The sequence below is a fragment of the Elgaria multicarinata genome, chromosome 1 (genome assembly GCF_023053635.1).
Source record: "Elgaria multicarinata webbii isolate HBS135686 ecotype San Diego chromosome 1, rElgMul1.1.pri, whole genome shotgun sequence".
In the NCBI taxonomy this organism is placed as follows: Eukaryota; Metazoa; Chordata; class Lepidosauria; order Squamata; family Anguidae; genus Elgaria; species Elgaria multicarinata.
This window is the reverse complement of record NC_086171.1, coordinates 167,095,016-167,121,882: the sequence shown is the minus strand read 5'-3', so window position 1 is coordinate 167,121,882 and position 26,867 is coordinate 167,095,016. Positions and strand designations below refer to the sequence as shown.

Sequence of the window (26,867 nt, the reverse complement as noted above, 5' to 3'; positions counted from 1 at the left end):
TCTGGAGCTGAAGTCTAAAATATCTGGAGAGTACTAGATCAGGAAAGGCTGTCTTAAAGCAACAAAGTGACTTTAGATCTGTAAAGAGTGCTAAAAAACAGGGCTGTGGAGTCAGAAGCAATTCTTGGGTTACTGGAGTCGGAGTCGGTAAAAATGTTCCGCCTCCGCCTCCTAATAAACTTAAATTGTATATAGAGTTATGATATGTATATTCACTTGAATTTTATATTCAAATGATACTTTAATCTCGAAAAAGGTTTATGTTACTTATGTACCTGAGTTCATTTCTTTTAAAATGGTCATTTGTTAAGTTGTTTTAGATGTTCAATTGTTCTTTACTTTTTTGTAGTTTTGACTTTGATATCAAAATATATACTTTAGATTCTTGAACTAGTAGAGAAAGTTGTTCCTGATTTTCTTTTATAGTTTCTTTCTTTTATATCCTATTACTTTATACTCTATAGTCTTTTGATAAACCACCCAGAGAGAACTTCGGCTATGGGGCGATATAAATGCAATTAATTAATTAAATAAATAAAAATATAACCACATTGTTTTAATTTTTGGGCTTCTTTAATAAATAAAATAAAAAACCCCAGAATGACTTAGCTTTAGCCTTTAGACCCGGGCTTTAACAGGTTAGGGTTCTAAAAAGTTGCGTGCTTGCAGTCGATGTAGGAAATATATAGGAAATTTATTTCTTATATCGATATATAATTAAAGGAGTCGGAGTCGGAGGTACCATGAATAAAGGAGTCGGAGTTGGAGATTTTATGTGCTGACTCCACAGCCCTGCTAAAAAAGCATTTTTCCTTATTTTTTCCATTTTCCCTAAAATTACTCCCCCCATATAGAAAACCCCAGTTTTTTCCCATGACTTCAACTTTTCTGGAAATTTTACATCTCGACTCTTCTCTAAATATTACTTTAGAGGATGCGTCACCAATATATTCCCTTTTTTGCTGCACTTCTATATAGCAGCCACTAACTGTGCCACAAGGATCTTGATCGAAGGAGTAGTCATCTGGTGCCCGCCAAATGTACTGAACTACAATTTCCATAATTCCTGACTACTGGGTTCTAGTCCAAAACACCTGCTCATTACCCCTTTGCAGTCTTCAGCTTCAGTGTTGCTCCCAACTTGCAGAAAAGAGGATTGTCTTGCTGAAAGACAAGGCAAAGTGTGGATTTATGGAGTCTAAGTTGTAAGCAAGCATAATATTTGAGAATGTTCACACTTAACAGCTTAGGTGGTGCACATGTTAGTACAGGGGACTTTATTTACTCTTTCTGTCCTTTTTGGAGTATGAGTACGTTCCTAAAAACTCTTACTTCTGTTCGTAAACCACAGGGATCTTGATGCAACCTAAACTTTGTCATTTTCATATTTGGTTTACTTTTTTTTTCTACACTGGAGAATGAATTCTTTTTGAAAACGATCTAGTAAACACACTTATCTTTCCCCGTCCCCAATTAAGTCATACAGTTTTAGCTGAAAGTTGCTATAGGCATGTCTGATGGAGAACATAAAACTGCTACTATCTTCCTTTGCCTGCCATATTGCAAGACAACAACTGCTAAGTCATAAGAATCTGAAATCGATGCCAGTTATTTTGACTGTTGAGACAGCTGTATGCTTTTCATTAATGCACTCACATCTTCTCCTTCATCTGCTGTTCAAGGAGTCTTGGTAGGTTTAGCAGTGGGAGATTCCGGGGTGTGGATGGCGTTTTTACAGCATTTTTAGTTTTCGGTGGAGCCATCCTCCCAGCCTCTCTCAGAATGCAACAGGTGCTTATACAAAACCTAGAGGCAAAACGAAGTCCATGCGAAATATTAGAAAACAAGGCAGTCTAAAGACTTTTTATAAGCAGATAGTTGGAAGTGAAGCAGGAATGAACTGACTACGCCACCATCTCCAACTGGAAGTCCCAGTGAGAAGACTTGTCAGGGTTCTTACAGGTGTAGAGACCCGCTCTGGCCCTTCGTTCATTCTGGGCTCATCTGTGTGTGAGATACCCAACTTTTTGAGTAAGGTAGTGAGGTCAAGACAGCTAGGTACAAAAACACACACAATTAATGTAAGTCAGTAGGAGAAACAAATAAGAAAGTTACAAAATTGTGAACTTGTCATTAAATCTACTAGGCAGAGAGAATCTGGTGTTTTCGAAGGAGATGATGCATTTTCAGAGCCATGAACACATACTAAAAACCAGTACACACTTTTCATAAATGTCCCAGGTTTAGGTGGAATGCTGACTTGTTTTAGTTTTCCCCTAATATTCTTCACTTTCTATACGCATGTATTCAGAGGAGGGCAACCAGGATGATCAGGGGTCTAGAAACAAAGCCCTATGAAGAGAGACTGAAAGAACTCGGCATGTTTAGCCTGGAGAAGAGAAGATTGAGGGGAGACATGATAGCACTCTTCAAATACTTGAAAGGTTGTCACACAGAGGAGAGCCAGGATCTCTTCTTGATCCTCCCAGAGTGCAGGACACGGAATAATGGGCTCAAGTTACAGGAAGCCAGATTCCGTCTGGACATCAGGAAAGACGTCCTCACTGTTAGAGCAGTACGACAATGGAACCAGTTACCTAGGGAGGTTGTGGGCTCTCCCACACTTGAGGCATTCAAGAGGCAGCTGGACAACTATCTGTCAGGTATGCTTTAGGGTGGATTCCTGCACTGAGTGGGGGGTTGGACTTGATGGCCTTATAGGCCCCTTCCAACTTTACTATTCTATGATTCTATGATTTTGCATTTAAATGTGCTGGGTGGTCTCCAGTAGCCAGTAAAGTTGAGGCCAATTGAATTATAGAATCATAGAATAGCAGAGTTGGAAGGGGCCTACAAAGCCATCGAGTCCAATGTCAGTTGGGAAGGGAGGAAGGCTGAATTGGCTTACTCAATCTCCTGACAACTTAGTGTGCTGGAGATGGATATATTTCCAGAGGGTGAACAAGGACATCTTTCTTCTCACACTCCCACCCCTCCCCCCACTTGAAACATCTCATGCTCCAGCTATTGAGTAATAGCTGGGCCCTGAATTGAGCCCTTTAGTGCTATGTAGTACAGTGGGGGAAGGTTCATTAGGGTGGGAAAGAAAAAAGGTAGCCTCCTCCTCATCCCCCACCCAAGCCCTTAGAATACTTCTGTTCTGGGCTGGTTGGAGTTCTAAACAGCAGCACTCCTGTGGAGATACACCACAACATCTCGATACTTCCATATTTAACACTTCTTTATTTTACAGGTGTAAAATAATGAACTTAGCTTCGTTTCTGTGCAAAATTAACCACGTCTCCTCTGAGCAGTAATACAAAAATATTTATTTATTTAAAACATTTGTATCCCTCCCTATATCATTAAGATCTCAGGGCGGCGTACAGATAAAAGCATACAGTATAAATATATATATATATATACACAGCTAAAAAATTAAACCATGAACCAAGTTAAAACAATATATAATTTATGCCAACTTCATAGTATCTGAATGTATATTCTGCTTATGTCGTAGCTTACTTTCCAGTAACCTGTTCTGTTTGATTATAGAATGCTTTTCCATTATCTATGGTAAAAAAGTAAATGTGCATGTCTCTACTTGACATCAAAAGCATGTTCCAAAGTTTTCTCTAGCAGCTTAACTGTTGCTTGACTGTTGCATTTCCAATTAGCAGCCACTGTTATTAAGATAGACTAGGTCTTCTTTGGCAACAGTTCCCTGCAATTGAGATCACTATCGTAGATTCATAGCAAATATTATGTTCTGTAATCTCATGATTTTAACAGGATTTTTTTAAAAATACCTTAGTAATTTGATATCTGCTATTTCTGACTGTCTGCTTTCTCTTGTTTCCTGATTTCATTCTGCATCCTTCTTTCACTTTTACCTTGTATCACCTATAACTCTCTTGAAATGTTTGTCTTTAAAACATTTTGATACTTCTCCCTGATCCAGCAGGGAAAACCTACGTGCAGAAACAGTCTTCTGCAAGTGCATCTGATGCACTTGCATCAGATCCCATTGCAATGCTCAGTCTTTTGGCTCTTCTCCAATTGTTTTAGGGCTGTTTTGCTTAATAGATTGACTGGATGCATCTTTGAGCAAATGGAGATGCACATCCCCATTTGGGACCATTACTTACATGTTGTGACTAGTAGTCTGTAACTGTCCGTACATCAGTGGTAATACTTGTTTGACAGCACAATTCTGTGCATGCCTACCCAGAAGGGCTGCATTAATAGAAGTATAGCTTCCAAATCACGTGAGGTACTGGTTCCTCTCTATTCGGCCCTGGTTAGGCCACATCTAGAGTATTGCGTCCAGTTCTGGGCTCCACAATTCAAGAAGGACGCAGACAAGCTGGAGCGTGTTCAGAGGAGGGCAACCAGGATGATCATGGGTCTGGAAACAAAGCCCTATGAAGAGAGACTGAAAGAACTGGGCATGTTTAGCCTGGAGAAGATAAGATTGAGGGAAGACATGATAGCACTCTTCAAATACTTAAAAGGTTGTCACACAGAGGAGGGCCAGGATCTCTTCTCGATCAACCCAGAGTGCAGGAAAAAGAATAACGGGCCCAAGTTAAAGGAAGCCAGATTCCAGCTGGACATCAGGAAAAACTTCCTGACTGTTAGAGCAGTACAACAATGGAATCAGTTACCTAGGGAGGTTGTGGGCTCTCCCACACTAGAGGCATTCAAGAGGCAGCTGGACAAGCATCTGTCAGGGATGCTTTAGGGTGGATTCCTGCATTGAGTAGGGGTTTGGACTCGATGGCCTTGTAGGACCCTTCCAACTCTGCTATTCTATGATTCTATGAAGTATATTCCTCTGTGTTCATTGGGACTTACTCCCAGGTAACTGTACATAGGATTGCAGACTAAACCATGGCCAGTTAAGATTCAAATCTTGTTGCTGATGTTTTACTGTCTTTTTTGTTCAGGCTCTCTTTTAAAATGTAATAGCTCCAGGCAAGTCTTTCACAATCCATTTAGTAAGCAAGAGTTCACATTTTGTTAATTTCCTGTTCAGAACATAATTATTTAGAAAAAGAGGCTATTAATCTATATTATACTTCAGATCTTACTAAATGTTATTTCCATGTTTTAAAAATCTACTATTCAATGCAAAAATGCATTTTTCTTCATAAGGTTTAACACTGAAGACTGCCTTTCTTGAAAAATATCATCACAGGAGCTATCTCTGAACAGAGTTTTCTTGATTTTTATTGGAGATAGTTGATACCTTTTCTTTCTTTTCTTTTTTACTGTTGGCTCTTCTCCAGTTGCTTTTAGGCCTGCTTTGATTAAGTATATTGTTGGCTTCTTTTCTATTAAATAGCTAGTCTTCTTGTACATTAATATTGGAGTATTCATTGTGTAATTTAACTTCTAAATTCAGCTAAGGGGCACTTGATGTTTACATCCATGCAGGAAAATGTGATGCGCTCAAACGGCCCTTCATTACCCTGCTTTTCCTCCACATCAACTTCCACTTGCCCTCCTCTGGGCATCCAGCTTCTGATCTCAGCCACTCTGGGACAGAAAAAAGCTTCTCTCAAGCCAGACATTCTTCTCCAGAACCTTTCAGGGTGCCTGCAAAGAAATTGAATGGATCACTAATTCTATGGTGAGTTGTGATACTACTTCCTGCTTGAGTTAGCCAGACCTCAGTTACTCACTCCTTAAGTGTGCAACATTTCAAACTCAATTTATAGTGATTTTAGTGACTCAAGGAAAGTTTAGGAAAAACAGTTATATGGAATAAGGAAAAACAACAAGTTACAAGATAAAATGGAATCCAGACCTACACTGCACCTTTTAACATAAGTTTCTGAAAAGCTGTGGTCTTCTGCTATGGCCTTGGCCCTGTGCTTCCCCAAGATCCAAAAGCCATGCATCACCCTCAGACCTTTTAGTTTTATCATAGCTAAAGCCTTGAGCCATCCCCCATTCCCATGAAGGTGTTTGCTTATCCTCATAAATTTCTTTTGCAAAGATGGCTACATCAGAACAACCCAGTCCTCCTTTCCCTTTCCCCCATTATACATTTCAGCCCTCGGTACAGTGAAACTAGATGGGTAAATAGCCTGGCCTCTGAACAACTATGCTTTTACTTGTACTGTCATGCAGGGTTTCTCTTGAAAGAGGAAGGAACTAATTTAACCAAGCCACTAGGAGTTGGAACTACCTCCTTGGCAAATATGGATTGTTTGGCTGACAGATCCAATGTTGGGAGCTTGACTATTTAGTTCCTGTTTCCAAACACGTATGCTTGTGTAGAAAGATGTGTATGAGATTCATGTATGACAGGGTACACCTTCATACATGTACTGTAAGTGTATATTTATGAAGGAAAACCTTATGGTCTGAGTTGAGGCTGACTTGCCTAGCATAAGATAAAATGGGTGAAACACTGAGCTGAGCAATTGTATATATTGAATGATGGTCTTTTAAGCATTGCTGCTAAAAAGAAGTCAGCTTTGAGGGGAGCATGTTTTAATCTTCAAGTTTGCTGAAGAGGCTAGATCTGTGTTAAAGCCCAAGATTTTAAAAAAGCAATTTGGGGGTGTTTTTGACTCAACAGCTAATTTTGAAATTTAATAAATCAGCTTGACACTTCAAAATAATTAGGACAAATCCAATCAAAATTCATTATACCCTCTTGTTATGTATGACTTATACAAAATCTGAACATTAGAGGACTAAAAATCTGCATTACGAAAGATGCAGATTTATCTTGGGGACAGCTGGCACAATTTGTACTATACTCCTAATGGAGTCACTGATTTAGTGGTTCTTACTTGGTTGTGAGAAACTAAGTTCTTTTAAAGGGAATATTTCTTCTCTGTGATATCTGCCTTGACCAATGTGTTGCAAGACATTCCTGAGGAAGTGGACAAACTTAGAGGGCTCTGTTTTGAGTAGCAGACTAGGGCCATCCCTGACATTTCCTTGGACAGGGTAGGGTGCTTCTTCTGATGTTCTTTGGATGCAAAGAGCACAGCTGGAAAGAGATGCATAAGAATTCTCTAAAAGGAACAATGAGGGATAGCTTGTTTGATATCCTCCCTGCAAGGTTATTTTGAAGGTTAGCAAACAAGCTCTAAGGTATGTGCACAGAAGGAAAAGGTTTCTTTTTAAGAAGCGGACTTTCAGTACAGGAATTTGCTGGCCAGTGGAATGGATTCCCTCCTCTCGCTGCATGCAAAAGGTAATGCCTAAATCAGGAACTTGTGCTGAAAGTAATGCCCAAATTGAAAGCTCCCACAGTTATTTGAACCCAAAATGTCCTCTAATCCTGGATTGAAACAGAAAAGGGGAATTTGATATCTAAGGTTAGGGGAAATCCAGGGTTGAAATATCTCTGGAATCACCTGGTCCATCATTGCATGAGAGAGGGGCTGCTGGAAAGGTAACCTGGGGGTGAGGAGGAGAAGAAAGGTATGTGGTGGGGGAATGGATAGTCAGGGTGGATATTATTATCAGCAGGTGGGAAGGTCTTCTTCCCTCTGCCCCGTCCTCATCAACTAAATATGTGAAAATGTGTGTGCCTAAACATGTAATAGAGGTGGATGATGAATGGGTACGTGAAGGATAATTTCTTAGACCCCTCCCCACTACTGCAGTTATTGCTGATACTTACTTGTGTGGAGTTGTATTCAAGATGTACCATAGTAATGCTTTTTATTACGTTATGGGCTGTTCTCACATAATGTTAACCCATCAGTTTAAAAAAAACTTTGGGATGTCAGGCATAATGTTGAGGCCATGGAAAAACCCTTTTTTCCGGGGTGGGGGGTGTTTCCAGAAAAATTTGAAACTTGGGGGGAAATTGAAAAATAAACAATATTTTCTTATTTTAGTGCTTTTTACAGATCAGAAGTCACTTCGTTGCTTTAAAACAGCCTTTCCTAACCTGGTATCCTCCAAATATTTTGGACTTCAGCTCTCATCGGCTTCAGGCTGGGCACTGTAGTCCAAAAGATCCGGAGGACATCAGGTTGGGAAGGGCTGCTTTGGGAACATAAAACAATCTTTCTGTTCCTAAAGTTAGTTAGTTTGTAACCTAGTATGCTCATACAATTATCATTATATGTTTACATTTTTAAAAGCAAACTCAGTAAATTTGCAATTGTCTGAATAGATTAGAACTGCATTAAATGACCGCGACATCAGATACACAAGACTCTATAGAAGAAAACCCTAACTGTCAAAAATGCTTATTTACTGTCAAGGATGCATAATGGTGACTCTACTTACATGTTCAGAAATGGAGCATTAAATTTCTGTTGTAAAATATACTTTAGATCAATAATTTTAATAAGGAATGAAAGAACTATCCTGGGAACCTTACAGAGAGAATTTTAAAATCATTTTTCCATGGCTACATTATTTCCAGACATTTTACTTCTCTAGTCTTTCTATAAAAGTGCTCTTATTTCATAGCTTTTAGAAATCATTTTGTAGGGAGTAAAGGCTGGGTAAAATATATAAATACTTTGTCTAAAATTTTAAAATAAATTATTTCATAATGCAAAGCTGTTCAATTTCCCCAATTTTCAGAAAAAACAAAAACGGTCCGGGGGGCCGGGCGGAAGTGTTTCCCCCCATTTTTTTCTGAGCTTTCTGCACTGTCAACAACAAACCATGAGTCAATTCCTAGATTGTTTAGCCCCCAAACAACGCAAAAGTTTGGGTTCACATGTCACACTGCACAACTTACGAAGGAAATGATTGTGGATTGTACGGTAAAGCAGAAGAGGCGGGCGCACTGCATGCAGTACTCCAGCTCATTCACAACAATCCATCAGGTCTATATTTGACTTTCTAAAAATACCGGTTAATAAGAGGTCAATAGAGTTGCAGTCTGACTTTAAAAATTGATTAATATGATATTTAGTCAAATGTGCATAAATTTGCATATGGGTTAAAAGCAATATTCTGAAGCAAGAATCATACTTTGTTTTTAGATAGTCACATGTCATAGCAGGCACCATGTAAGACTTAGGCCTTCCCTCCTGAGTGACAGAAAAGGGGGAACTTCTTTAAGATGGTGCTTGCTATTTAGAATTTTTAGAAATGCTTGTATTAAAAATCTGCTTTATTATTCAGGGGCACATCCTTACTCTCAATGCCTGAACCTTGTGCATATTTGAAAAGTTTTAGTGTGAATATGTGTGGCAGCGAATTTGGTATCTTGTCCTGAAATCCATGTTTAATCCTGAATATTGACCCACATCCCTTCAGTGAAATGAAGAGAATCACAAAGGCCAGTTGCCAAAATATGTTTCCAAGCTGGAAGGCTTGTTGTTAAAGGAGAATCTTCTTGCATAATAATTCTGCTGTCTTCTGTGAGGAGATGTAGAAACTAGAAGGAAACCACTGATAAAGGCTATCTAGCGAGAATACCCAGCAGGGCTACTGTTGCCTAAGCTACATTAGTTGTTCATGCTAACATTTTTCTAACTCTTTCCCCTTTATGTCTCTTGGAGACGGCATTGGCTTCCTCCTTTGTTTACTGACATCAGTGAGTCATCTCTCATGGTGAATGTTGAGTTGCACATCCAATTCTCAACTTGTACTCTTGTCTGGCTACATCTTTTTTTGTGTGTGTTGAGAGTCCCATGACAGCCAGACAAACTGCAATTAAACGTTTATTTTGGGAGTTGTGGAAAGGGCGTTTGGGAGAACCTGGAGAAGTGTTGAATGGTTAAAACTTGCTAGAATTGTTTTAATTTAACTGAGTAGTAAATTAGTAATGGCTTTATAAGTTTGACCAGGATGGTTATGTCAGCTGTTGAAAGATCATGCTCATATATTGGCTTCCTCTCAGTGGTTTTCCAAGGGAATCCAGAATTTTTTTTCTCTAAATGGCAGTGAAATGATTAATGCTCCAAACATGACTGCTTAAAAATTAAATAAAAGAAACCTCTTGCCTCTGAAATGGTTCTTATTTTTGGGATGATTTTGCCAGTTCTTCTGCTGTTCAGTCTCCATAAGAGTAATTTGAGGCTGCAGGCCAGATGTGAACAAGTAATGATGCTATCTGAGCCAGAACTTCCCTTAAATAGAACATTCAGGCACAAGGATGTCATGTACCACCTTGTGGGTACTTGGCCAGAACTGATGTAGAACTGTGTAATTCTTAAGATTGTGTTTATTTTTGGCAGTTTTATTATTACTTTGCTTTCTGCCTCAATTCTCCTGATAATTCTTTGGACTAGGGGTTGTGACTTAAATGTAGAAAACTATCTGCTCTAACTTCCTGACTGTTAGAGCAGTACGACAATGGAATCAGTTACCTAGGGAGGTTGTGGGTTCTCCTACACTAGAGGCATTCAAGAGGCAGCTGGACAACCATCTGTCAGGGATGCTTTAGGGTGGATTCCTGCATTGAGCAGGGGGTTGGACTCGATGTCCTTGTAGGCAATTCTGCTATTCTATTATTCTATGATCTGGTGTGTTCATAGTTTCTGCTGGAAAGTGTACTGGAAGTGGTGTGTAAGAGTAGGAATGTGTAAAATGAATTGCTGAATATCAAAACCTCAAGCACGTATCAGCTCAGGAAGGGCACTTCAGAAGCTATCACAACAATTTTACTGTTCATATACTGGTAAAACGATCAAAAGAGCACTGCAGTTTATAAGACTGTAAAATGTAATAAGCTTAATTAAACAGGAGTAATTGGAGTGGATCTTGAAAATTATAGACTTGGTCAACAATGAGTGCAGCGAGACAGTGCTTGTATTCAAGGAGAGTCAAAGGCCTACTTCTTGCTGAAATGGTAAGCCAGTGTCTGGGCTGTTATCGTTTTGGATTGCAGGTAAAGAAGCTCAGATTGATGCTACTAGATATAGGAAAGTAGATGTTGGAGAGAATGGTTCTAAGCTAGCCTTCTCCCTGACATGCTAGTGGTTTTTTTGTTTGCAGGAATGTTTTGTGGAGGAGCATTCCATTAGGAGCCCTTACCTGCAGTCACAAGCCATATAGACCATATGCAGGCTTTCCACTTTATTGAAAACTAGGCTAACTTTTATCTGTCATCTTGAGAGTAACATTGCTCAGTTGTCTCACTGGATAGTGTTCTAGAGCCATTCCTCCTATCAAATAGCCTGGGTTCAGGTTATATCTTCATTGCTGATTTCCTGTTCACTCTTGTACCTTTGGTGGGGAGGGGATTGGTATTTCCTGGACCAGTGTGCTTCCTTTGGGAGGAAAAACAGATTAGAGATACCTATATGCTTGTGTGTGTGTGTGTGTGTGCGCACACACACACTTGTTATTAGCTCAGAATTTTGTTCTGAGAGTCCCTTTGAAAGTAGAAGGGGTAGGTTTGCTGTGAAGGGGTATGAGAGGGTTGAGTGCTGGCTAAAAAGCTCAACTCAGATAATTATAGCTTCAATGTTAAAATCCTTTGCTTTGCTATCTTCAGGAAGTGGACATTGTGGTAGCTCCATGTCGGGGATTCCAGACAGCAGAAGTCACTTTGGGAGAATATATGAACAATGCCCTTCCAGTCATCACTTTTGCCATCTGTGAAGCAGAACTCTCAGCACTGGATGTGAATGAACTGCAAGAGATTAAAGAGAAATTCTCTCTGCCTATCTTCTTTTTCAAAGTGCCGGATTTGGGGCCCGAACTAATATCCCCTCAAAATGCAGAGAATGAAAAGTCATCCCTTTATCGGCAGCTGCTGGATTTAGACTATCTTAGTACCAACCATTGCAGCTGTGGAGCTCCCAGTTCTGATGCCAAAGCCCAGAGCATGCTGGTGGAACAATCAGACAAGATCCGCCTGCTTAGCACTTTCTCCAAACAGGTGCTGCAACAGCGCTTGGTGGATGCAGCCACCATCTTGAACATAGTACACTGCCGTTGCCTGGACATCTTCATCAACCAAGCCTTTGACATGCAGCGAGACCTACAGATCACTCCAAAGCGTTTAGAGTATACACGGAAAAAAGAAAATGAGCTGTATGAGTCTCTGATGAACATAGCCAACCGCAAACAAGAAGAAATGAAGGAGATGATCATTGAGACTCTCAATAACATGAAAGAAGAGCTGCTGGAAGATGCTGCTAATATGGAATTCAAAGGTAATTTCCAGAAAAAATAAAAAGGGATTGACAAGTATTTGGATTTCTGTCATGCCTGTAAAGGGAACCTTAGTTTGGCAAGCTACAACACTTATTTATACTGGCATGGATGTTCCTATGCTGGTCCAGGAGTAAAAACATCCACCCACATAATTTGTATATGTTAACATAACATGCAAGTTAAGTCCTGCTCATTATCAGATCTGTTGCTTGCAAGTCAAGTGAATATACCATCAGCAATGAACCACATGGATGGAAGCTTTATATGTATCTGAGTAACCATGTCAGTATCTGTAAAGAGTGCCGAAAGAGCTGTAAGAGGTACAGCTTTCTAAACAAGGTCTTTTTTGTTAGTAAAGCATGCTATTCATTTCCGCAAGAGCCTTGTCAGTGAGATGTCTCAGCCAAATGTGAATTTCTTGATGAGGTTCTCCTGTACAGTATGGCTTTGCTGTTTACAGGTTGTTAATGTTATTGTGGTAAGGAGAGGAGCAGTGGTTTGCATGCTGTGGTTTAAATATCTTGTATGTAATTCCATTTTTCAGCAGCAGAGCTGCAAATAGGTTCTGGAACTTGATCTGCCTTCTTTATTCAGGAGCTCTTTAAACAAGATAGTGGCCTAGTTCACATGATGGCAGCTGGGCAAATAAGCCATAATGGCTTATTTTCCCTGCTGCATGGGGGTTACATACCTGGGGGATTTGCATAATTACCCTTGGCAGTGTTGGCTTGTTTTGCAGATCTGGCCAGGGCGGCTTGTTGCTATGATTAACAAGCCACCCCAGAACCCTACAACAGCCAATTGTCGTGATTAAGAAGCCACTGGGGCTTAGTTCCCCCTCTGTGATCATGTGAACCAGGTCAATGATTATTATTTTTTCTAAAAAAATCCTTGTCAATCATTTGGAAATATGAAGCAAGAGTTAATTCTCTGTTTAAATACTGGCAGGTTTGCTATATACCAAGCTAACTGGAAAAGCTGATACTAGCATGAAAGAAGTCACACAGAATTATCCCAAACATATTCAGAAGTAGGCCCTGCTGCGTTCACTGGGACATGCTACTAAATTTGCTTAGGACTGCAGCCTTAAGTGTTTTTATTGGTCATTCTGCAACAATAATTTTCTTCTTTTTAAAGTGGATCTTAAATGATGATGGACTAGTATAGTATTTCAAAATTAGTTGGCTTTTCCACTTCTAGTCTGCTTTCAATTGCTATGTGTATATATTTCAGCTCTCATGCAGTAAAATACTTCAACAGATTTTTTTCATAATCTGTAAACAATGTTAGCATAGAGTGACTTAATGTGTTTAGCTGAAATGCTAGACTTTGTGGATATTTGCATCCAAGTAAGATTTGTCTGTCTTGAAGGCTATAGACATCTCTTCTATATAATTCTATAATTACAATCTAAGGAGCATGATCCAGTCAGATCAATCATTAGTGCAACCCTATAAAAGTCTCAAAAGTAAGCCCTTGAACCCAATGTGGTTTACTACCAGTTAAGTTTATAGGATTGCAGCCTAAATCACACTGAATTAAAAGGGAAAGAGTTAAGCAAATGCTTATTACTCCCCATTGACATGCAGAGGGACAAAGTACTTAATTTATCTGAACTGTGGATGTGTCAGGTGGGAGAATGTTTCAGGACAAAACCAGTTCAGCTAGTCCTTTAGAAAGTTTTCATTGCACTCAAATCACTAAATTTAGTGTCACACTTGTTCTAGTAGCTACTTATACTGTGGATTGTTATGTTACTTTTCCTCCCCCCCAATGTTGGTTTTTCTCCCTCCCCCTTCTAGATATTATAATTCCTGAGAATGGAGAGCCTATTAGTTCCAGAGACATTAAATGTTGCATTAAGCAAATCCAGGAACTGATAATTTCCCGGTTAAACCAAGCAGTTGCCAACAAGTTGATAAGTTCTGTGGACTATCTGCGTGAGAGCTTTGTTGGGACTCTGGAAAGATGTCTGAAGAGTCTAGAGAAATCTCAGCAAGATGTTTCAGTGCATATTACAAGCAACTATTTGAAACAGGTAAAGTAGCACCAGGAGGTACTAATTTTACAGATCTGCTTTGTGGATGCTGGTTGGCTGTACTCCCAAAGGCATTGAAGCACACTGGAGAAAGAATTTTAAATTCTTTGGTATTATATCGACCCAAACAGATTGCTGTATTAAGTTGTAATTGAAGGAAAGATCCCAAGTCCATGGCAATTCAGCATCTCGATGTTTAGCTTGGAAAAAGGGAGAATAAGCGGAGACATGATAGAGGTGTACAAAATTATGCATGGTGTGGAGAATGTGAATAGGGAGACATTTTTCTCCCTCTCTCATAATACTAGAAACCAGGGTCATCCCATGATGCTGATTAGTAGGAGATTCAGGCCAGTTAAATGAGGTACTTCTTCACACAGCACATACTTAAACTATGGAATTCACTACCACAAGATGTAGTGATGGCCACCAGCTTCGGTGGCTTTAAAAGGGGGTTAGACAAATACTTGGAGGAGAAGGAATAGAATGAATGAATGAATGAATGAATGACTACTAGTCCTGATGGCTATGTGCTACCTTCAGTATCAAGAGGCAGTAAGCCTATTGTGCACCAGTTGCTGGGGTGGTTGCACTCGTGTCCTGCTTGTGGGTTCCTGGTCGACAGCTGGCTGGCCACTGTGTGAATAGAATGCTGGACTAGATGGACCCTTGGTCTGATCCAGCAGGATCTTCAGATGTCCTACAAATGAAGACTGTTTCCAGTGTATTCGGTTTCTTCCTTAATCACATATTTATTTGCTCACAGATACTGAATGCAGCCTACAATGTTGAAGTAACTTTTCACTCTGGTTCAACAGTATCCAGAATGCTGTGGGAACAGATCAAGCAGGTATTAAAGATTTCGATAATAAAAACCTACTCATAATAACCTTAATTAAACTTAATCTTAATAAATACAAACTGTGTTTTCCCATTCATTCCAATCTTTATATACCAGCCTACTTTGTAAAATGGGTACTTCTGTCATTTAGTAACGTCCAAATTAGAAAAAAAGCTAGTTGGTGTGAAAGGCACACAGTTAAAATATACCAGGTATGTTGATATTATTAACATAAGATAGTAATGTTGCAAAGAAAGACTGCTTGTGTTCTTGTACACTCTCAGTCCCCATCATCCCGATTTCTTTATGTCTGGGCAATACTAAATTCTAATGCATATTAGTATGAAAACAATTTCCTCTTCATGGTCTCTGTGACTCAAACATGGGTTCTGTACCTATTCAGAGCCTGATTTGGATCATTCTAGACCTGAATGTATTTTGGTGGGAGACCCTTTCTTCCAAACCTGGTCAGTACATATGCTCAAAGGTTCCTGCTCGGTTCCTTTTTGACAGCCACAGCAGCACCATTGTCAGTAGTGTTCTCATCTCAAACAATTTTTAATTTGATACTGAGCTGAGTATTCCCTCGTCTTGTTTTATTACTTCCTCCTTTCCTTCCTTCTCTTTTGGTGTTTCTTCCCCCCTTTTGGTTTTGCTCTTTTTGTTTTTATCACGTTCATGTTCAGGTGCTTCCCTGATGACTACAGGCTTATGGCTTCGAAGCCACTGTAAGTATTCCGGCTGTGGTAGTAAGCTACTGCCAACCAATAGCCACTGCTAGCGCTCGTTATGCCTTGGGGAAGGTCATACCATTGAGTTATGTCAAGGATTTACCATGCAGGCCTGCCAAAATCGGTCTTCACACCTTTGGGCCCTTCTGTGAGAGCAGGTTTTCCAGGCTGCCAATCAGAGTCAGCCTTTACAGGTTCTTCTTTCAGCTCTGTGCTCTAAGCTGACTCCATAGATGTTCCTCTCGACTCCGAACCTGACCCCATTTTTGTCACCTAAGCACAGGCTGTTCCACTCATGGCCTTGAGTGGCCCTGTGCAATTGGAGACATTGGCTCTGTTGTGCTTCGGGTTTCAGTACCAACCAACTCTTCAGTGTCAGCAATACTCTCGGTACTGAATTCAGGATTGAGCATACTGGTATATGTTGCCCCTTCACACACTGGGAAGGTTCTTCGAGCTGGAGAAGCCTAAAATGGTGAAAACCAAATGCTGAGATGCCACGTCTGGTGTTTGTGACTTGGAGAATAAAAGATAGGACAAACGCAGACACTACCACTATTGATACCAACTTTTTCCAGCATTACCAGCTGTTGTGGCACCAGCAGTTTAACTACCACCCAATTCCCTGTCTCAGTAACTTCTCTTGAATACTTCCTTACCCCATCTTCCACCTCTCCTATAGTTATCTATATGGATACTGGATAAAATGCAAAGTCTGTACAATCATTCTTCTAAGGATGTCCAGATAATCTGCTACACCTCAGTGGGTGATAATGGAGACAGGTCACAAGACACCAACCACTGTTTGATCAGTATTTGCCCGGCTCTCTGCACAGGAGATCATGGCTGCCTGCATACTACTCTCCACAGAGACATTCTCCTTGCTATTCCAGGGCCTTGGACCTTGGCCATACTACAGACTCTGGTTGGGATGCCTCCTAAAGAGAGTGCTCTAGATATTAATACTCTTGATCCCTATCTTATGTCTGGTACAGGAGATCACTCCACCACTGGGAACAAAGTTAGTCTTGATATAGTGCCTACAATAAACTGTGTTACTATGACCCATGAAGCTGTGCTGGGGCTGTGCTTCCAACTACTACTGCTTGAGCTGCTCCCCCTCACCTTATTGTGAGTGCCATTCCCATCAATGACAGGTCATCTCTACGATTCCCATGCTGGTTGATCCTAACTCTGGCCACCATGACAATTTCTCTTCCACTGCTGTTAATCCCTGCCTCTTCATTGGTGTTGATTCCCATTCTTCTGATATCAGCTGTATCTATGGCCCTTTACACCACTTTTGGTGCCCTTGGTATCAGACTCAATACTGCCCTTGGTACTGAAGTTCCTGAAGGCAGCTCCAGTTGTGACTGCCTCAGTTCTGACTGTCACTGTATTGATTCTGGTACTGACCGCCCTTGGCTGTGACAACTGCTTTGGATCTGGATTCAATACCAATCATCTCATCCACCATACCCACAGCTCCGGTGTTGGGTGGATTACAGCATCCAACATTGCTGCCACCTGAATCGGTACTGTTGACAGACACCACTGTTAGCTCTCCATTTGACCCAGTACTGTTAACCCAGTATCAGTACCGCAGGATTACCAGTTGGCCTTGGTATCCTCTGTTGCCACTACATTTTCACCTATTGCAGCAGTAGGGACTGAGCCCCTCTTTTGCCTATTAACAATGTCCAGCCTTACACGAGCAGATGCTCAGGATGGCCATGTGATGGCCATCCACATTTGTCCACTATTATAAACTAGATGTGCAGGTCAGGATGGATGCTGTGTTTGCCTAAGCTGTTCTGTTGTTAATACATAACTGACATGCTTGCCATGCCTCTGGCAAGTTAGTTAACTAATCACCTGTATATGTGAGCCACAGAAACCAAGAAGAATTACAGGTTGCTTACCTGTAACAAGTTCTTCTGTGAGTGGTCATCTTTGGTACTCACGTAACCCTTCCTCCTTCCCCACCGCAGGCATTCATCCTTGACTTTTTATCGCCCTGCTCAGTATCTCTGCTGTGGTACTCTGAGGAACTCAGCAGAAAGAGCAGGAGTCACTCCCTTTGAGTATGCTCATGGAAAGGAGTAGGTGGGCTCCTGCCAAAATCTACTTGTTCTGGAATGTTCCAAATGCATAGGTGCAGAACCCATGTGTGAGTATACAGATGACCACCTGAAGACATACAGTTACAGGTAAGCAAGCTGTCCTTTTTAATACTCAAGTTTTAACAATGAGACATGTATTCTGCTTCTTTAGATTATACAACGGATTACTTGGGTAAGCCCACCAGCTATCACTACAGAATGGAAAAGGAAAGTAGCTCAGGATGCCATTGAGAGTCTTAGTGCATCCAGGCTGGCCAAGAGCATCTGTAGCCAGTTCCGGACAAGATTAAACAGTTCTCATGAAGCTTTTGCAGCCTCCTTGCGACAGGTTAGTTTGATGTAAAGGGAACTGCAAAGAATAAAGATCAATAAACTTACATCAGTTTTCAAATAACTAGAAAGACAAAGCCTGCCTATACTCTCTCTTCTCTTTGTGACCAAAAAGAAAACCTGGGCACTACATTGTGTCTCCTGACCCTTGAGAGCTAGCAAAAATAGATGTAATAGCACAGAAATTCTTGTCCCATGGGACTAAGAGCCAGTATGGTGTAATGGCTAAAATATTGGACTGGGAGTCAGGAGATCTGGGTTCTGGTCCCCACATGACCATGGAAGCCCACTGGGTAACTTTGGGCCAGTCACAGACTCCCAGCCCAACCTACCTCACAGGGTTGTTGTTGTGAGGATAAACATGGAGAGGAAGAGAATTATGTATGTTACCATGGATTTCTTGGCAGAAAAAAGCAGGATATAAATGTAATAAATAAATATTGGGGGGGTTTACATCTGTTTCTTCTAGGCCTTTAATGATGGGAAAGATGGAAGTGATGGCGCTGTAATTCCATTATCTAATTCCTCAAAAGCACAAGGCTATAAACACCATGGTATATGTGTGGGGGGGTGGGGGTGTCCTTAGTTCATCTTTAAAGAACTACATGAGCCAGCTACAATGGTGCCTTGAAGCCTTAGGGGGCGGGCGTGGAAGTTGGAAGGAGGAGGGGCTGCCTATTGTCTGCTCTCCCTCAAGTAATTAACTTCTGGAAGGTATACAACTACATCTCTTAAATTAAACCCTGGTAGGAGCACTTTTAAATTGCACAAAGCAGGCCAAACCAGCACGGTGCCTAGATGTGCTCTATGGTGCCCCAACCAAAGCCACTCTATTAACCTGCTCAATGGGTTCATATTTATTTATTTATTTATTTAATGACATTTATATACCACCTCATAGCTGAAGCTCCCTGGGTGGTTTACAAAAGTTAAAAACAATGAACGTATGACACAGCAACCCCCAAATGGCATTAACATATGCAATCTGGCGCCCATGGGCATCACAGCTCATCGCGGCTTTAATAACCCATGGCAAGCCATGGTGTGTCATCCGAACCCTGGTCAATAAACAATGAACTCCTTTCCTAGACAAATGGTCTGTTGTAGGTCTTCAGATTATCTGATTTAATATGGAAAGTGGGAAATGTCTGAGCAAACATACAACATTTCCAGGGATCCACATGAAGTCCTTAATTAGAAGAAACAACAGTGCCTTCATTCTTGGAGATGGTTATAAACAAGTAAACAGGGAAACATAATGGGCACTTCAGAGGAACGCTCCAGTAGCTTTAAAAGCAGGTGTTTGGTTCAGTTTCTCTTAAAACAGTGGAGGAATTTCTGTACTGATTCATGGGCTTTGGGTATTCATATGTTGCTTTAAATCTGGGTTGCATTCCCTCTAGCTTTTCTGGTAGTGTGCTGTACTGGTTGATTTAGTCACTTTACTATGGTGACACTGTGGACATTTTATGCTCTAGAGTTGGGAGTCATAATACCTGGTTTGGGTTTTATAGTACAGTGGTAATCCACCTACTTACAAGGCTTTGGAATCCACAAACTCATGTTCAAATAGCAGAACTTAAAACCATAGGAAAGAAAACCACAGAAATAGAAATTTCCCAAGAAGAAATTATTTGAGAGAAATATGGCCTGGAGAGAGTATCCCAGCACATTCTTGTTAGGATGACCAGTATAAATGGGCTACTAAAAAAATCACTTTTTAAAACTTGGACCATGTTTAATTCTTTATCAAAGAAGAAATGGAGTAAATTGTGTGTAAAATCCATCCAGATGTAACATGCAGAATGACAAAGGCATACTGACATTTTATGTCTTGTTAGCTAGAGGCCGGCCACTCAGGCAGGCTGGAGAAGACAGAAGATCTTTGGCTGAAGGTCCGAAAGGACCATGCCCCTCGGCTTGCCCGCCTCTCATTGGAAAGCAGGTCCCTGCAGGATGTTTTGTTACATGGTGAGCATTGCCCTGATTGTTTCTCCCACTTATTGATAGCTTTTCTAAATTTTCTCATGAGTTTACTTTTGCAAGACTACTGCTTTTTGGCTATGTTGTACAGACTATAGCATTTTGAGACGAAAGCGTTACACAGATGTGACATTATTCATGCAATTAGCATTTGCGTTAGGTGGGGTGGGGGCTTTAATGCTATGCCATAGTCCCAATTTGGATCATTCTCTCATCTCATTCTTATCAGAAAGGAAGCTCCCAGTTGGCATTAATAGGAACATTCCTCCTAATGCAAATAGCAGCTGGGTGGGGACGGGGACAATATGATTCACATCAGGACTAGAGCATGGTCCTAGGTCTTTTCCTCCGTGTTATGGTCACTCCTGCTGCATCCAGCCATCCCTGAAACTTCTCCAGAAGGAACCCTTCTATTTGAAAATGGCCAACTCTGGATCCATCCCTTGACTCGAGAATCCTAGTGAAAAGTACGTAGAACAAGAATTGAAACTTTATGGATTTATATCCTTTCTTTGTACAGCGTTAAAAAGTGGCTAAGCATTTAAATATAATAAAACAGTAGAAACATAATTTTTAAAAAACGAAAACTATGGTGGATAGTGGAATCTTAGGAGCTAATAAAAATGGCATGAAGGAGAATATATTAATACAATACCTTTTTAAAATGTACTAGATTCAATACTACCAGTTCAATATGCCTGTTCTAATACTCTTAAGTACTGAGACATTCCCCAAAATGGGGATTCTGTAGTATTCCAGACACGTATTACTGGAGTGAATGAAATATGAGGAATGCATCCTACTGGGGAGGAGCATAGAAAATACTTTGTCTGACAAAGTACTTTTTTATGTTTCAGGTAAACCAAAGCTAGGCCGTGAGCTGGGCCGAGGACAATACGGAGTAGTGTACTTGTGTAATGCCTGGGGGGGTCACTTCCCATGTGCGCTCAAATCTGTTGTTCCACCAGATGAGAAGCACTGGAATGACCTTGCACTTGAGTTTCACTATATGAGGTATGTGGTATTAAACTCTCTTCCGTAATGAGCAGGAAATAGCCTGGCAAATTTCTCTAGGCCTGGTGTGGTGGGAGTGGTGGGCAACCTCCTTTGGTCTCGGGCTTGTTCCCTGGATTGTTACCTGGACCAAGCCTGGCGAGCCAGATGATATCAATAGGGTGGAACTCCTCCTCCTCCTGTGATGTCAATCCACATGTGGTGCATGCTTCCTCCCCTTTTTTTTCCATGCAGAGAGGCACAGAGACCCTCAGAAAGCAACTCTGCTGGGACTTGCAGGAACCAGTTTCTGTAAGCATTGGCCAAGTCTAGCTCCTCCTTCCCACCCTGCTCACGTCCATATTTGGGCATGAGCAGGACAGGAATGGACTTGGCTGGCACTTGCAGCAACCAGTTCTGCAAGCGCCAGCCAAGATGCGCAGCTCCATTCTGCCCCACTCATGTACCGATTGGGGTGCAATCAGGGCAGGAAGAAGCAAGCTTCAGCTCGGTAGTTTGGAGGAATCCCCAGCTTATCTCTGATTGGAGATAACAAAGGGATTCCCTGTTGTGCTGCAAAGGAGGAGGGCAGGGGGTGGAACCGTAGAGTGCACTCAACAGTCCATGGGCTGGATTGGACCCAACCATGGGGCCAGAGGTTACCCTCTCCTGTTGTAGACTCTGTATCAAGAAGTTGATCTAGACTGAAGATTGATACCAGGTTTCTTTTATGCATGCTAGTTAGAACTTCAAATGCAATTCTTAAGTGAAGTGAACAAGGTATCTGTAAAATAAAACAATGCTTCTAGTATTTACTATTCATGAATGATACAGTTTAAAGTCTCATGGTGCTTAATTTTATTCAATAGACCACTGAATAAACATCTGGCCTGATAGAGTTGTAAAGAACATTTTGGCAACAAAACCTTGGCCTCATGGTGAATCTTCTATTGCATCTACATATTTAAAAGCATTAGATTGTCTATACTATTGTATGAGACTGCATATTGTAATTGATTGATCTTTCATAGCTTAGAACAATAATTTGTGGTGTTGAGATGAAAGAGTGATTCATCCAAAAACAGTAGTGTGTGCTTTGTATGTATTTCTAGAATTGGAAGCTAAAGAAAAATTGTCTCAGAGGCTTTGAATTAATAAAAACTGCTTATGATATCTTCAGAATTACCACCTCTGTCATTGTCCATGACACACTGTGCTTCATCTTTCTCTAGGTCTTTGCCAAAGCATGAGCGGCTGGTAGACCTTCATGGATCCGTGATAGATTATGGGTATGGGGGAGGTTCCAGCATTGCTGTTCTATTGATAATGGAACAATTGCACAGAGACCTCTATACAGGATTAAAGGTGAGGAATAGAAATGCTTAAAAGGAGAATTGGCAGTGTAAATAATTACCATCTCTGGTGGCTCTTACATCTGTGTAACCATTTCTAGTTACAGGTGTGTCTCTCACAGTATAATTCAATTGTAACAGCAAGGACCCACATCCCAAGTGCTCCTGTTTGGTGCTCCAGCCAGCCTGAAATTAGGGCCTTGTCAGGCTGTTTAGGGTTCATGGGGGGCAGGAGACAGGGACAGCTTTTTTTAAATTTCCATCTTCCTGAAAACTTCTACCACTGTGCCAAATAGTGCTAAAGAGCTCTGGTATTGGTATAGAGTGATTTCGGAGCGGGGGGAGCTTCTAGAGAGTAAGAAAGGGAAATGCTGTATTTTCTTCCCTCTTGAAGCCTCCTGTGTACTGCAGGGCAAAGAGCATTTAACCTCCTGTGATACAATAAACTGTTAGGTGTTCAAACAAGCCAATCCTGTGCATTTTTACCCCAACTGACACCCTCTGTATCCCATGGTTTCCAAGGCAACTGAGCATGTTCAGTCCTCATTGGGCTGCCTTAGAGGCTGCCTTTCATCCCTCTTTTAACTTACAAAATAATATCCTTCAGCATATTTGAAATCCCCTGAGTATACAGAAACTACCACCTTGGCAGTGAAATGGGGCCACCCACTGACAAACTGATAAGCACTAGGACCACCATATTCTATATTAGAATATATGATGTTGTGGCTTTAGATCTCTGAAGCACTGCTCTCTTAATGTTGTTCTTAATCTTTAGTCTGTTTAAAACTAATTTAGACTCCCTCATACACACACACACACACACACACACACACACACACTGCATCTTTGCCCAGCAACATAATATCTAATGTTAATATTCAGATCTCAAGTAAAATCACAAACCAGTAATGTATATCATAATTGGTTCAATTCCATCATACTACATTCATCTGTCAGTCTTTGGAGATTCAAGCATAGTGATGGGCGATGTTTTTTTCCTGTCGAGAACTGCATTCCGGGGTGGGGTGGGGTGGGGTGGCACATGTCATTGGTGGGCGGGGCTGAAGCCAGCCGGTGGAGTGCAGGGCCAGAGACAAAACCGAGGGAGTCACACACACACTCTCTCCTCCTTCCCCCTCCCCCTTTCTCTCTCATCCTAGGACCGCAGGTAGTCACCCTTGATCTAGCACAACTTGAACTAACTGCTGTGGTAGGGAGGATGACAAGAAGGAGTGCACTGCATCTGGTTCTGGCTAGCCATGTGGGGCCAGGGCTATATGTTTCAGTAAAACAAAAAAAGGACAATACAAGCAGAATCATTCTTTGACCCCCATGAGCTAATGTTCTAGGAAGAAACAGCTTTCCTAAAGGATCCTTTTCATCCTTTGCTGTAACTCCCATCTAATGCAAGATGCACTGCTTAATACCTAGAGATACCAATCCCATTAAGGGATCAGTAATAAGTTTTTTTCCCCTATTTTCTCAGGCTGGGTTGACACTGGAGACACGATTGCAAATTGCCTTGGATGTAGTTGAAGGGATTCGATTTCTCCATAGCCAGGGGCTTGTTCACAGAGACATCAAACTTAAAAACGTATTGGTAAGGGATAGCTTTCTGCCTCTAGCTTTGTACTCCTTGCTGAAATGGAATGAGACATCAGTAGATAAAATAATGGCCTTATTCGAGCCTTTTCCTGAAAAGATATCTGTACTCTTATATATAAATGAAAAGCACTTTTTTTGGAAATGGGAGAACGGCCATGAGTAAGTTGATTTCTGTCCTTTTGAAGCATAAAACCTGTACTGTTCTGTATATAGAAAACTAAAGAACAATGAAGACAGAACTGCCCAAGAGTAGAGAGATTAGTGCTGCAGAGAGAACCAGGGGATATTTGGCTTTTATATGACTAGACCAGTTTTCTTGTAAAATAAACTGAACCATACCAGATTTACATTGTATTGATTTTTTTCCTAAACCCAGGGGAAAGATCCTAAATTGAGCCACACCTAGAAAGGAGCTCAAAAGCAGTTTAAAATTTCCAATTGTCTGATAACAGAATTCTGGTCTGTCCCATGAAATTGACAGGTTCAGGATAGATAAAAGGACACACCATCAAGGAGTGGTGTTGGACACCAGTTCAGATGACACAAATGTTACACGAAGGACAGGTGTGTTCATGACCATTAGCCAAGAATCTCCAAGAAAGTGGAATATCCAAGAGAGCATCTTCTAATCAAAAGTTATAATAGGGACAACCAAAGGGAATTGGCTGTTATCTTTGTGCCTGACTTAGTAAGTTCCAGGAGCATGTGGCTGGCCACTGTTGGAGACAAAATGCTAGGCTAATAATGAACTTCAGCTTGATTCAGCAAAGGCATTTATGATACGTTTTTATAATTAGGATTGTTTGTAGAAGATGCTACTACTACTAAAGGGATTGCATGTTAGGCTGTTTTGGTGAGAATTGGGATTGAAACACACTTTGTGTTCTATACAGCTTGATAAAAACAATAGAGCTAAAATCACGGACCTGGGATTCTGCAAACCTGAAGCAATGATGTCTGGCAGTATTGTTGGGACCCCTATCCATATGGCTCCTGAACTCTTCACAGGTGAACTTACCATGGATCTTCTGTTGACTGTTAACCATGGAAAATATGAAGTCAAATATCTTAAGATGACAAATCTACAAGAGGGCTGTAAAAAGGGCTGTTTCTACCAGAAAGTTAGGTAGACATGTGAGCATATCCCGCAGGTTGGGGAAGAGTATACTTATAAGGAAGGAAGACCCATTGAAACTGGTAATACTTAGTAAGCATGCTAAGGATTATGCTGCCCAAGAAAAACCTGAGAAGCGTAGGCTAATACTTGGCGCTGACACTGAAGACTGCTTCTCTGTACAAGCACTAACATCTACCTCTTGGCTTTTGCAGTATGATAAATCTGATTAGAATTGCTCTGAAAGCTTTTATAAATTAAAATGATCTTCATGTAGTAGTTGATTAGAATAATGCCATGATACCTGATAAGGTGATGTCTTTTTGTTTTGGGACGCTTAACATAGAATGGTAACATATGGATTACCTAGAGAGAAAGAGGCAGATGTTTGATTTCCCCCTTCAAAAAAACAAAAATACATAATTTTGGATGCTCCTTTGGCAGAAGAGTGCTTCTACATTAGAGTACGATTTGAGTTTCGCTAACGGAATAGTTAAGTTAAGCTGATCCCTCTTGTTCTGTAGCCTGTCCTCAGTCTGAAAACTCAGAGTGGTTATGGGCAATTAACGTAACTCCATGGCAATATCAGACTAATACTCGATCAAATTAAAAGTCCCCCATCTTGGCCCTGAAAGACAGCTCTAAGAAGCAGGTCTTGCAAAACTTCCAAAAAGTGCTTGGGCATGGACTTCGGTAAATTTTCAGGAAGGGGAAATTTCAGAAGTTGGTGGGGAGAGCCACAAAGATGAACTCTTTATGCTCTTGCTGTCTGAAACTGACGGGCAAATGGTGTAATTGAAGGTGCCCTTCTTGATAATTGGGGACTGTAATAGGGCACAAATAAGAAATTACTTAATTTAGTGGAAGCAGTATATTGAACTTGGAAATGTAATCCCTTCCACCCCTCCACAAACTCTGCTGCAAAGTTCTGATTCACACACTGTGTTCTGCGTAGCTGCTGCTTCTGAATTTTGTGCTATGTGGCCCAGATGCCACGTGCAATGCATAACATTTTAGACAGTCTTCTTATATGGATCCACCAGATCACAAGGGAATAATGATCAGTGCCATCAGTTCCCAGGAAGGGACATCATGATCCACTGGGCTGATGTGGTAGGGGTATCAAAACGTTTGTGTGGTCCCAGGCTGTAACATTTGGAGGGAAGTAGCCCTGCAGACAGAATTTGAATTGGACCCTCGCTTGTTGCCAGAGTTGCTGCTTATGCAGTGTGCTACTATTTCCATGCTACAGTCTTATACATAATGGAAATGGATGTCCATGAATAGTCTTCAACCAATATTTCTTGTTCATCTGTCACAGGGAAATATGATAACTCTGTGGATGTGTATGCATTTGGCATCTTGTTCTGGTACATCTGTTCTGGACATGTGAAGTTACCAGAGGCCTTTGAGAGATGTGCAAGCAAGGACCACCTTTGGAACAACGTACGAAGAGGTAGGCATGGCCACAACGTAAAAAGGCATGATGCAGTATTGTGAAGGTATGGAGACTACACCAAAGCTCCTGATCTAAAAGATTGCATATCAAGCTCTGCTCACATCATGGGTCTGCAGAGTTTCTTTTGATTTGCAGTCTTCTGTGCTGCCTGACGAACCAACTACTGCAATTCAGGACAGTGTCCAAAATC

The 26,867-nt window shown here is 41.0% G+C and overlaps 1 protein-coding gene across 1 annotated transcript in view; it reads left to right on the top strand.

Annotated features, from left to right (window-relative positions):
* Positions 1 to 26,867, top strand: part of DSTYK (dual serine/threonine and tyrosine protein kinase) — a 40,895-nt gene that overhangs the window by 8,014 nt on the left and 6,014 nt on the right. The window contains exons 3-12 of the mRNA XM_063142298.1: positions 11,441 to 12,104; positions 13,908 to 14,143; positions 14,910 to 14,993; positions 17,990 to 18,166; positions 20,010 to 20,139; positions 21,009 to 21,165; positions 22,377 to 22,509; positions 23,986 to 24,099; positions 24,998 to 25,112; positions 26,540 to 26,674. Of these exons, the coding sequence (XP_062998368.1) occupies positions 11,441 to 12,104; positions 13,908 to 14,143; positions 14,910 to 14,993; positions 17,990 to 18,166; positions 20,010 to 20,139; positions 21,009 to 21,165; positions 22,377 to 22,509; positions 23,986 to 24,099; positions 24,998 to 25,112; positions 26,540 to 26,674 (1,945 nt within the window). The remainder of the gene's footprint in view (positions 1 to 11,440; positions 12,105 to 13,907; positions 14,144 to 14,909; positions 14,994 to 17,989; positions 18,167 to 20,009; positions 20,140 to 21,008; positions 21,166 to 22,376; positions 22,510 to 23,985; positions 24,100 to 24,997; positions 25,113 to 26,539; positions 26,675 to 26,867) is intronic.